Source organism: Geosmithia morbida, assembly GCF_012550715.1.
Source record: "Geosmithia morbida isolate 1262 chromosome Unknown scaffold_1, whole genome shotgun sequence".
In the NCBI taxonomy this organism is placed as follows: Eukaryota; Fungi; Ascomycota; class Sordariomycetes; order Hypocreales; family Bionectriaceae; genus Geosmithia; species Geosmithia morbida.
This window is the reverse complement of record NW_023336188.1, coordinates 528,793-540,835: the sequence shown is the minus strand read 5'-3', so window position 1 is coordinate 540,835 and position 12,043 is coordinate 528,793. Positions and strand designations below refer to the sequence as shown.

Sequence of the window (12,043 nt, the reverse complement as noted above, 5' to 3'; positions counted from 1 at the left end):
GCGGAGAGTACGAAATGGCCGCTGACGAGTTCCATCTCTTTTCCACGTTGCGATACGATCCCCAATTGACCGACGTCCCGCAACAGGGACCCCAACATGCCGGGTGGAATTATGACAACAAGTCGCCTATATACATGCTCGACCACCACCGCGATAGGTTATTAAAGGCCGCGTCGCATTGGGGTTGGGAGCGGGCTGTCCAAACGCTTGAGGGTCCTGCCGGTCTCGAGTCGCTGGCGGACGGGCTCGAGGATTTCGTAGGCCCCGACCAGTCGAGCCCTCTACGACTTAAGATACTTGTCGACCGTCATGGCCAGGTTACGTTCGAAAAGGCCGATACGCCAAGAGTGCCGATAAGACAGCTCTTTCCCACCCGACTGCCCGCACCCCGGGAGAGACCGCATTCGCCTGGAGGAGAGCCTCCAAAAGTACAGGCGCAGTGTTATGCCCTTGTTCTGGATGGCGCCAAGACTGTTCGATCAGAGTATACACACTTTAAGACAACGCATCGGCCAATGTACGACGGAGCGCGTCAACGTGCCAACATCTCCCCCGCAGACCTGAAGGAGGTTCTGACCGTTAGCCCGGACGGATCTGTCATGGAGGCGAGCATCACCACGCCGTACTTCTGGAGGAAGGGACGGTGGGTTACGCCGCCGGTATCAGATGGCTACAGCGACATTGATGGCAGCGGCGGCCAAGAGGGAACCTCGCGACGATGGGCTCTGGAGCGGTGAGGTCTTTCCTATGATGCAACTCCCCCCCCCCTCCCCCCCAAATGTGTGGCACATGCTAAATCCCAGAGTGCACTCGCCAATAGTAACATAGCGGTCGAGCAAGTTGTTTCGGCAAGCTCTCTAGTAGATGGCGAGGAATGCTGGCTGAGCAACGGTGCGAGAGGGTTCCTGTTTGCAAACGTTTGCCTTTGACACTACACAGATTAGAAACTACCAGCACTAGCAGTAAGGTTCACCATCATCGCGACTGCATCATCACGATAATATGCGCAGGAGAAGCAGAGAACAAGGACGGGAAGAGGAGCGAAAAAACAGGCGTCATCGGCACCCTGGTCTTACCCGTCACGCCTGATTCTCCCCGCATTTGTCAACTTCTTTCCCCGTGTTTTCCTGGTTGCACATGCATAAATAGCTGCCAGTAGACTGCACGTAACTTCTTATAGCACACTCGCTCGTACCATGGTCCATAAGATACACCGAAGTACAGTAGTCCTAACAGCTGTATTAGCAGTATCGTTACCCAATATCCTATCCCCATACAACCATACCGAGCAACATTACTCAACATGAACACTACGTGATCCCACTACTGAACCCTTACTCGTAATATTGAGTCCAAGCCCTGGGGTACCGCATCGGGTGCAGGCCGGGGCAGTGAACGCTAAACGACGAACATGCATCTACAGACTACGTCATTATACCAAAGTGATTGGGTGGACCTTGCGACAAGGTAACACCCCCCAACACCCGAAATACTTTTTCTTTCCGCGGTAAGCGCGTTCTGTGCCTGAGATGCCTTGTTCTTCGTACCACCAACCATCATGGTCGAATAGAAATAGCCACTACCACCTACCGATTGCTCCTGGCTTTCTTGTCATCATAACATCATCCTGTCCTGTGTGAAAGCTTGCCTTCTCGTACTTTCCGTGCGGATGCCCTCTACATACATACACACACCCACACACCTACTACTCACGCGCACAACTGCTCGGACGGTACATTACCAAGGACAAGTCATACAACAGTGTCATTACTATTAGTGCTACGATCGACTCGAACCGCCCGCCCAGATATCGTTTTCATTCAAAAAGTGCATCTACAACGGAAGACGTCGTGATCGGATACGCTGGTCGTGCCGTCATACCAGCTAAGACGGTCCCGAAACTAAAACAAGAAAAACAGGCATCCCGCCTTCTTTTTATTTTATTTTGCCTCCATCGTGGGGAAGAATCCACCAACTACAAATGATCTCGACGCAGCAAGTCACACTACGAACTACCAGCGACGTCAGGCCACCAAGCCATCTCATAATGACGGTGGACCGCGATGCCGCTGTCGAGGCCCTCATTCACGATGGCCGCCGAGCCTACGCATCCAAACACTACAAGAACGCTCTAGAATGCTTCACTCGTGTATGGGACCACCACTTACCGGGCGCGCTCTCCCAGCTAACATGTTTGGCCACAGGCTATGAAACGATGTCCCTGTTCCAGAGGAACAAGACGGGAGAGGTGCACGTGCAAGGACTTCGAGAGGGTGTCAGCAGAGAATGGCTCCATCTATCAAGAGGCCATGTATAACTGCAAGTGCACTGTGGGACAACTGTTCGGCAAATGCGACAATCTGCTCCACATCCAGGCTCTCGACTACCGCGCTGCGACGTTCGAATCGCTCAAGGAGCTCGAACGTGCTAGGAAGGACGCCGAATGGATACTCGAACTGGCACCGCGGCTCCCCGAGGTAAATTACAAATGCTCTTCTCCAACGCGGTATATTTGATGGCTGATTGATGGTATAGGGCTACCTCCGTCTGGGCAAGATTGCTCGGCTCCAGAAGAAGTCGGAATTCGCCTGGAAAGTTTATAGTGCGGGTATCGAGGCTGGTCTTTCCAACAATATCACCAAGGACGACCCCAAGATAGCGGTGAGTCTGGCTGACCAAGAAGCATGGCCCAAGGAGTATACTGATGACCTGTTTAGAAATTGGTCGCTGCGCGAGAACCCCTTCACGCTCGCTTCTGTCGCAAAGACCCCCTGCAGCTACCCATTGATATTGTTTATCAAATATTCCAACACGTCGACTTTCCTTCTCAGCTGTAAGAACGCCACATCGTGGACAATGTAGGGTCACTCGGAGCTGACAGAGACTCAAGGCGATGCTTGCAGGTTTCCAAATCATGGAGGCGTTCATTGACCAGCAAGGCAAACTTCTACTTGTGGCGGAGTATTGAGTTGGACAAGCCTATTGCCCGACGCAACCCGCCGAACATGCACACCTTGGCTAAGCTTCTTGGTTACTCTGGGAACAATACTCGCAGCCTCATCATCAAAGACGCTTCCGCGCTTCGCCTCGCCAATCCGAAGATCCATACACTTCTCAGGGGGTCCCGTAAGCTAGAGTTTCTTGAGATACACAACGAGCTCGAGCCTCTGAGCGTCGATACGCACCAGTGGCCGCCTACTCTGACCCATCTCGTCCTCGATCAGGTCCACGTACCTGGGACCCTGTGGGAAGCTGTAGCCGGAAACATCGAGTACCTCCACCTCAGCCCCAAGGCGCCAAACTCTGCAGCGCCCCAGCTCCAGCTCCCAGTTCTACCCAAGCTGCGTCAGCTTCACATTGTCGGGACATTGGGCATGCTACGACCGGTGAGTACCAGAAACAGAAACGCGGCAACGTGCAGTGACTAACCCATTCCACCAGACTGTGCTGCCCGGGACCATGCCCAACCTCGAGCAGCTCTGGTTCTCAAACCTCTTCCCCTTTGCTGACTACGGCATCGAAGGCGAACGTACCATCAAGGAGACCTTTAACGAGGTATGGAAGGGCATGAAAGCCGTCATTGTCAATGGCCACCGCGAAATCCTAGACCTTGACCAGGCATTTGGATTCAACAGTCTAGTCTCCATCAACAGGGGCGAGAACATCCGGTACATTGAGCTGGTCCCTTACTTTGACGACCCCAGAGGCACCGTCCTTCTCGACCGGAACCGCCACTCGATGGAGCTGAACGACGGATCCGACAGGATCATGCAGGGGGACCTAGGCCTGCCCAACCACTTTTCCAACCTGGAGGCCCTCCGGATCAAGCAGACCGTCATGGACGGCACAGCCCTGCAGCCCATCCTACGACCAGCCCTGGACAACAACAGGCTGCGCGAGCTCGACATCAACTTCCGCCGGCCGCACTTCAACGAGCCCGAGGGCCCCTCGAGCTGCCAGCACTTGAAGGACTACGAGTGGCTGCGGGGTGCCCGGTCCATTCGCAGCATGCGCGTCAGCAATTTCCGCTTCACGCGGTACCCCCGGTCCGACGACCAGCTCCCGCTTCCCGGGTTCCTCGCGTCGTTCCCGAACCTCGAGATTCTCGAGATTGGCTCTGAGTACTACGAAGATGCGGAGATGTGCTCCGTCGTCGTAGCCGTCATGAAGGTGACCAAGCTCAAGAGGATTTACCAATCTACCATCCGGGGTGCTCCTCTGGATAGCCTCAAGACTGCGGCCAAGGAGTACGGCGTCCAGCTGGTCTTTGGCGACAGACCACGGGAGTGGCCCGTGGTTTTCGAAAATAATTAGTTTGGGATGATATTCTTGTAAATGGCGTTCTTTTTTCTTTTCTTGTTCAGTATTATGCTTGCTCTTTAATGTATTATTGAATTGTTACGGGTTCGAGCATGGGAGCAAGGAACAGCGACATCATCACTACACGGAACAGCATGCTTGATGGATCTCTATTAGCGTTTATTTTATCTAGTCTATTTTTGTGTGGATATCACCAGATGCCTGCATAGCCGGAACATTAGATAACTCGGCCTCGTTAAGGGCAGCACCGGCCACATTAAGGCCAGGTTCGTAGCATCGCGATAGTCACAAGAGGAAGAAGAGGATAACCCGGATCGACATTACATAGCATACCTGCCCCTTTGAGGAAGAGGCAGTCGTGCACGTGATAGACCGGATATCAATAGATTCACCGCTAATACCAACAATGTTCCCAATGCGATATATATCCCAGAATAGCGGCTGCATATATTCCTCATACCTGCTTTTGATGAAGTCGTACCATTCAGCAAGACACACCATCCTCAAGCGCGACCAACCTTGAAAGACAAGATCTGTAGCTCGTGTGTTAGTTTCGGGCCAAATGTTGAGACATAAAAAGATGGGCTCACATCGTTTTTGCCGACGCTAACAGAATCGTCTTCGGATACGCGCAAGTTGCCGACGCCCTCAATGTAGGCAATGGGCGCATCACCCATGACCTTTCGGGCAACATCGCCGACGGTAGAGCCCTTCTTGACTAGGACGCAGTCCCTAAAGACGAACTTGGATTCTGCGGCGCCCGAAGCAAAGGTGGACGTGTTGCGGACAGGGAAGACGGGGACGAGGCCCAGGAGCTCAGCGGCACGGGAGAGGACTTGGACGACGCCGGTGGAGCCGAAACGGTAGAGGACCATGTCCTTCAGGTTCTCGATGCGATTCCTATTACGCTCATCCAGTTCCTTGAGCCCGCCGCCGGTGGGGTCCCCCTTCTCGATGAGGTCCTCCTTGGTGTCGACGAACTCGCTACCCTCGACGTACTTGATATAGCCCTGCTTAGCCATCTTACGGAGGAAGATTTCGGAGATGGCGGAGCACAGGACGATCTCCTTGGGATCGTGCATCTTGGCGATCTTGGAGATGTTCTTGTCGGCGTCCGGGTGGTCGATCTTGTTGAGGGCGATGACGGTGGGGAACTTCTCGTCGACGAAGGCGTTGACGATGTGCTCGACCGTCTCGTTGGACCAGTCCTCCAGGGGCTCCTTGATGCCGGCCCGGTCAAGCGTGCGGTTGACCGTCGCCGTCGTGGCTCCGTACCCGGAGAACTGGCCCTGCAGCGTCTCGACGGCGGTCCCCTTGATGGCCATGTGCCGCCGCCGGACGGACCCCCACTTGTTCAGCAGATTGCCCAGGATCCACGCCACCACCTCGTGCCGCAGCCAGGCGATGTCCACCGACGGATCGTACCCCCTCGTCTCCTTGCCCTCGGCATCCACCGTCCCCGACACGTCCACTACGTGTATCAGCGCGTCGGCGTGTCGCAGGTCGTCCAGGAACTTGTTGCCCAGGCCGCGGCCCTCGTGCGCGCCCGGCACGAGCCCCGCCACGTCGAGGAGCTCGATGGGAACTGACCGTCGGCCATCCACGCAGCTGCCATAGTTGGGGCGACATCGGTCCGATACGTTGTGTCGCGAGCATACGCAGTCGATCTGCAGGTAGCCTATCGCTCGTTGGGGATCGATGGTGGTGAACCTGAGCCGAGCGTGTCAGTTGGTCGGTATCTCCCTAAGAACGGGAGGCATAGCGAGAGAGAGAGAGGCAGGAACATACGGGAAGTTGCCTGGCCAAGGGAGGGGGGAGAGGGGGAAATCACAGCATTAGCCATCCATGGGGAGGATTATTTTCGGGCAAAGAAGGGGAGCAAGAAGAAGAAGCTACGGACCGACTTTGGATGATGCATCCGTTAAACTGTTAAGGGTGCTGCTCTTGCCAGCCGAGGGCTTACCCACGAGCCCAATGAGAGGATCGCGAGGCATTATGATGGTACAAGGGCTTTCATTCGACTACTGCTAGTTTGTGACTAGTAGTAGGATGTCTTGATCAGAGAGCAGCAGGGGGTGCTGGGTGTGAGTGTAGGTGTTTCCAGGTAAGTGGTTTTTTTATCTTTTTTTTTTTATCTTTTTTTCTGTGTCGGATTGTGTAGTGATATGATGATGGCGCAAGAGAGAGAGAAAAAAAATATGGACGTCACAGGCAAGGCGAAAAGGTCTGGATTTTTTTTTGGTGGCGGCGCCTCATTTTGGAGGGGTCGTGGAGGGGTAGTAATAAATTGCAAATGCGCCCATGTAGATGCGATTATACTCGTACCAGTGGGTCAGCGAGCGTCACTGCGGATCCAGAGGTATCTCAGTCGGAAGAGTGACTTCCATCTGGCCTGATTTTTGCGGGCCAGATACGACAGAGACTTGCCGGACTACAACGTCTATGATCGCCCATGTGCCGTTATTCGCATGCCCTTTCCAAGCTCCAGAGCCTCCATGGCCGACATGCTAATCCTGTTCCTGAGCATCTACGAAGAAATGGGGATCTAACGGAATACGAGGGCATGCTTTGTTATCGCAGCGGGAGCTACCGAGTCTCTGTCTTCACATATTCTCCATGATCCACTCGTCATGGGCCAGTTCCTTGGCTAAAAAAAAAAGTTTCGAGGGGTCCCGCTGGAGCATGCGGCCGGTATTCCATATGTCGACCGGAGACGACCACGATGTCTCGATGGAGGCCTCTAGTGTTCGGTATATAGCGGGTTGTATGTCTTCTAGATGCTCAACGTCGCCAGCGATAGTTGAGCCGAAATCACACAGAATATATGCGCCCCGACGCTTGGGCTTCGGGAGCTTGCGTGACATGTAGATGACTCGCCCAGCCGATCACTTTCGAGGGGACGGGTCGCGTGCTGAAGACGGAATCGTCCTCGAACTAAACACGATGCTGTCGGGTCGGCCTTGATGTCTACCCGATGTGAAACCGGAAATCAGCTGTTGCTACTATCGGGAGAGGGCCGCATACCCTCTTTACTTCCTCTCAGTGTATTAGGTAGACGCACCGGTATGGATCATCTGGCATCATGTGTGCTGGAAGTCCAAAGAGAGAGGAGGAAGCGATGGAGGGCAAACGCGAGGGCTAGCACCGGCAGCCCGGCCACGGGGTTGTCGTGGAGAACGGTGTGGAAGCTCTCCCACAGCGGACGATGCACGAGACATTGGCGGAGTCCCTCTAGACCGCTGACGTGAGAGCTGTCTAGGAGCTGTCTGGCCGGGGCGCGAGGTCACATCTATTTGCCAAAGATGCGGAAACGCGTGGGTACGTTGTGAAGGCCTGGTCCTTATGCTGCGCCGTGGATCTGGAGTCTGTGAAAAGGTTGAGCGCTACATGACACATGACAGAGACGGCTGTTTCCTCGGCGTTGGCAAGCCCGATGATTTTAGAAGCATTGGGATCACTCTAGGTCGCGTGCTAATCAGACTGCTGACATGGCACCAATTCCCAACCTTCCAACAACCCGGTATCGATGCCTCAAAGCTTGGCCGATGCGTGGCCGATGCGTGGCCGATGCGTCGCCGATGCGGACGGGACAGTGGCAATACCACATAGCCAGGAACAAGTTCCTCCTCAGACTTCCGGTCCAAGCGCTATTCGTTGTTTTTGGAGTCGGCAGAGAAGTTCAGTAGCTCCCATGCCCGACCGAACCAAGATGATCGTCGGAGAAGCGATGGCATATGGAGGATAGAAAATGAGTTGAAATCAGGTTACTGCATCAGAACTGTTTGGGGAGGAGTGCTGATGCAGGAATACAGTGATGTTTCTGACGAGTCTCAGTCACAGATAACGCGGGCAACTGACAGACGGGAGTAGGTCCTTCCTGGTCGACCGCAGTCTTCATTCAATCTTCACGTATAAATGAAATGAGAGTGTTCCCTCCATCACGAAAAGGAAGGATAAATCCGAATGATGGAATGGGTTGGAATCATATGAAACCACAACTTTTTGGAATATTACGTGTAGATACAGGGTTGGCTCAGACACGCAACCAACTGATGTCACTCTTCAAGTTATGGGCCGGAAGAGGAGGCTATGATGTACAATGACGAGATCATACTATCTGGCTCACTGTGTGCTAGTGATATTGCATCTACTCGTACGAATACCAGCTACTGCTACTACCAGACTGCCAGATATTGCCAAGAGCTCAACACGGATTAACCAGTGGMMAARMTGCAAYMWRCCCCCCCCGCCATATTCAAAATCTCTTGGCTTTGAAATTCCGAGCCTTGCCACTTGCGAGATATTCGACTACTGTCACTAGTGATCACTACTGCCGACTGTGGTAATAATAGCTAAAAACAACACGCGACACATCAATTCACACAGGGGCAACTGGCCAGGACATACATACGCCGCGCCTACGCCGCTGCCGCCGTCTCCCACAGTTATGCCGCCGCCTCAAGCGCCGCCGCTGCCCATCCAGGCGCTACCGGCCTGGGCCTCACTCTATGACGTGAACTTCTACAGCGTGAGGCTGGAGAACATGAAGGGCAGGGGCATCGGCCTGGCTGCCGCTCAACCTCTCAGCCTCGCTGCCGGCCACGAGGGGGCGACTGACGACCGTCCCTTACTCAAAGTGCCCCGCGATCTTGTCTTGTCCATCGAGGCTGTCGAACAGTATGCCAAGATTGATCACCACTTTCACGAGCTGCTCGATGCTACTGGGCATCAGGTATGGAACATGTCGATTCACTCTGCAAGATACTGCAAGGCCCGATCATTCTTACAACATCCCGTTTGGCTTGCTGCAGACACCGAGGGGACACATTGTGCTGTACCTCCTCGCGCACCTGGCCTCGTCCAAGTCCCAGGCTCTTGGCATGCCCGACAGCAAGATCGTATCCACCGGCTGGACAGAGTACATCAAGTTTCTACCCCGCGAGATCCCGGTGCCCACCCTGTGGACAGATGCCGAGAGGTCACTGCTGGCCGGGACATCTCTAGAGGTACGTCACGGTTCACCTGCTCGGAATATCGGAACGGGACTTGTTGTCGAGGACTTGCTGGCAGTGCTGACTCCTCGCTGTCCAGAGTGCTGTCAACGCCAAGATGGCTTCGTTGTCGAATGAGTTTGAACAGGTGCGCACGGCGGCATCTGGCGTGCGATTCTGGGATGCACTGCTTGGAAACTCGAGAGCAGTCGACGCACAGGACTGGGCCCTGGTCGATGCCTGGTACAGGTCCAGATGCCTCGAGCTGCCTTCTGCAGGAGAGGCCATGGTTCCTTGCGTCGACATGGCCAACCACTCTAACGAACCCGACGCATACTACGACGAAGATGGCGACGGCAACGTCGAGATTCTCCTGCGGCCGGGGTTCGGCGTAACAGAGGGTGACGAGGTCACCATATCGTACGGCGAGTTCAAGTCGGCCGCCGAGATGCTCTTCAGTTACGGCTTCATAGACAGAGACAGCGGGAGGGAAGAGGCCACGCTGGTGCTCAACTCGCTCCCGGACGATCCCCTTGCTAGAGCCAAGGTTCACGTGTTCGGGTCCTTGCCGACCGTGCGTCTGTCCCGGAAGGATGGCAGGGTGACGTGGGAGGCACCCTTCCTCAGCCTCGCGTGCCTCAACGAGGAGGACGGGCTCGACTTCCGCCTGCTCCAGGACAACGAGGGTGGGCGCGAGCTACGAGTGTTCTGGCAGGAAGAAGACGTGACAGATAGGGCTTCCGACTTCCAGTCCCTGATCAAGGACCACCCAATCTTCGCGGTGTTCCAGCTCCGCATGGTGGCCATGCTGGCACAGCAGCTCACATCACAGCTGGAGCAGATTCAGGCTCCCCACATCGACGAAGAGACGGACGGCTCCTCACCTAACCCAGAACTAAGAGACGTCTGCGTTGATGCGGCGAGAATGCTGAGAGAGGTTGAGGGTTCTCTCCTAGAGGGCGCCCTAGGAGCCCTGCAGGAACAGGTATGTTCCCATGCACGCACACAAACAAGACGAGACAGAAGAAGCAACGTGAAGATCCAGGGTGTATCAGGAGAGAGAGAGAGACGGAGTTGTTATCCCCCCCCCCAGGATCATGGCAACCCGGTCTGTTCCCCAGGGATCATCACACGGGGCCCAGAACAAGGTTACGATGGTAGGGGGGGGGGGGGGGGGGGGGGGGGGGGGGAGGGGTGGGGAGGATCTTCTCCCTTCTTTTTTTTTTCGCGCGTAATATGACAAATTGCTGACCAGTGTCGGTGCCTCCTTTTCTGTTCCTTGTCTCTCGTCCGACAGCAAACAACACTACTGGCCGATGACAAGGTCAAGGAATATCTCGGGGCTGCGGAAGCCGCTGCAGAGGACGGCCAGGACCAGGACCCCGCCCGTCCCGAGGCTGAGGTCCAATAAGAATGGGAGGTACGAGCGAAGGAGACTAAAAGAAAACCACCCATTGTGCCCCTCCCAACAAGGCAATCATCAGCATTGACCCCCCTCGATCGAGTGAAAGCGCGAACATGGGGTAGACACAAACGAACCAGCGGGTGTGGTATTTCTGCTGTATTCTTTTTCCCTCCTTCTTGACAACAGCATCCAACCAATCAACCAATCAACCAAGCATGATCCCCCCACCAACTTTCTGTCCCGGGGTTTCGCGATGTACGAAGCACCTATCATTACAACGCATCGGGTTTAGGCTTTACCACTTCTACCGGAGTACAGGTGGTGGGACGAGTGGGGGGGTATCATGAGTATTGCCGGCAATTGTTGTAGGAGTCGACGATGTCAAGAGATTCCGATCGACTCAACCAAAGCCAGATCGTAAGAGAAGAAGAAGAAGAAGAGGAAGGGCAGGGACGAGCGGAAGCAAAAAGCAAGAAAGAAAATGTTGAAACAAACAAAGATATCTGCCCATTGAATCGAATGACGCCTACAATGCAGAGGGAGGTGACTTATAGGTGTATTGCAACGATAACAGTAAAGCGAGCAAATCGACATTAATCGACGCGAGGCAGGCGACATGAACAAGGGCTGATTGGAGGGATGGCTGAGACATGGGGCGCCTGCAAGTGCCGACCACAGCCCATGACGCTATTATACGATGCAATAGACCTTGTGAAGGAAAAGGTCCAGCTGGATGGAATGTGGAGGGGGAAAGGAGACGAAGACGAAGAAGACGAAGAGGGCGAAGGGGAAGGAGAACAGAAAGGAGAATTTAGCAAGAAGAAGAGGACGGAAGAAGACAAGATGTGTGTAATTGCCCGAAACGGCATGGTGTTTGCTCATACAGAAGTACCTGTATCAGTTGGTTGAGTACGTACGACCTCACGACTCACTTTCAAACTATCGCTTACTCTTGTCATCATGGTCCTACTACAGTCCTGTTGCAGTCCTGTTGCAGTCCTGTTGCAGTCCTATTGCAGTCTTATTGCAGTCCTATTGCAGTCCTGTTGCAGTACTACCAGCTGATACAGATCACGTTGAAATACTTGTCATGCCACTGGACTGTGAATCTCTATACAAGCCTCGGAGAGTCTGTGCTGCCTGGTAAAGGAAAATCGCTGCGTACCACTTGAAGTGTCGTCACTACCAATATTAAATAGTAGTAGAAGCAATAGTGACTATAGGCATAATATGAATCGAAATCGAAATTATTACAAAGCAAAGAGCACCTGACACGAACGACACGCAGGCAAATGCTATGGTTATTACTAGCAGCACTAGGTGGTAT

At 54.1% G+C, this 12,043-nt stretch overlaps 5 protein-coding genes across 5 annotated transcripts; 4 read left to right on the top strand and 1 right to left on the bottom strand.

The window, feature by feature from the left end:
* Window positions 1–14: 14 nt before the first annotated feature.
* GMORB2_0927 (4-amino-4-deoxychorismate lyase) lies at window positions 15–737 on the top strand (the record flags this gene model as incomplete). The annotated part of the gene is made up of 1 exon (XM_035462911.1): window positions 15–737. One exon carries the CDS (start codon window positions 15–17, stop codon window positions 735–737), a length of 723 nt encoding a protein of 240 aa, XP_035324335.1.
* Window positions 738–1,981: 1,244 nt separating this feature from the next.
* On the top strand, window positions 1,982–2,862 carry GMORB2_0926 (F-box/TPR repeat protein Pof3; the record flags this gene model as incomplete). The annotated part of the gene is made up of 3 exons (XM_035462910.1): window positions 1,982–2,149; window positions 2,205–2,477; window positions 2,536–2,862. The coding sequence occupies 3 exons, from the start codon at window positions 1,982–1,984 to the stop codon at window positions 2,860–2,862; spliced, it is 768 nt and encodes a 255-aa protein (XP_035324334.1).
* Window positions 2,863–3,005: 143 nt separating this feature from the next.
* GMORB2_0925 (F-box/TPR repeat protein Pof3) lies at window positions 3,006–4,314 on the top strand (the record flags this gene model as incomplete). The annotated part of the gene is made up of 2 exons (XM_035462909.1): window positions 3,006–3,386; window positions 3,442–4,314. The coding sequence occupies 2 exons, from the start codon at window positions 3,006–3,008 to the stop codon at window positions 4,312–4,314; spliced, it is 1,254 nt and encodes a 417-aa protein (XP_035324333.1).
* A 509-nt stretch (window positions 4,315–4,823) lies between these two features.
* Window positions 4,824–6,314, bottom strand: GMORB2_0924 (ribosome-binding ATPase; the record flags this gene model as incomplete). The annotated part of the gene is made up of 3 exons (XM_035462908.1): window positions 4,824–4,853; window positions 4,911–5,998; window positions 6,284–6,314. The coding sequence occupies 3 exons, from the start codon at window positions 6,312–6,314 to the stop codon at window positions 4,824–4,826; spliced, it is 1,149 nt and encodes a 382-aa protein (XP_035324332.1).
* A 2,453-nt stretch (window positions 6,315–8,767) lies between these two features.
* GMORB2_0923 (SET domain containing) lies at window positions 8,768–10,722 on the top strand (the record flags this gene model as incomplete). The annotated part of the gene is made up of 4 exons (XM_035462907.1): window positions 8,768–9,052; window positions 9,132–9,326; window positions 9,412–10,296; window positions 10,609–10,722. The coding sequence occupies 4 exons, from the start codon at window positions 8,768–8,770 to the stop codon at window positions 10,720–10,722; spliced, it is 1,479 nt and encodes a 492-aa protein (XP_035324331.1).
* Between the last annotated feature and the right edge of the window lie 1,321 nt (window positions 10,723–12,043).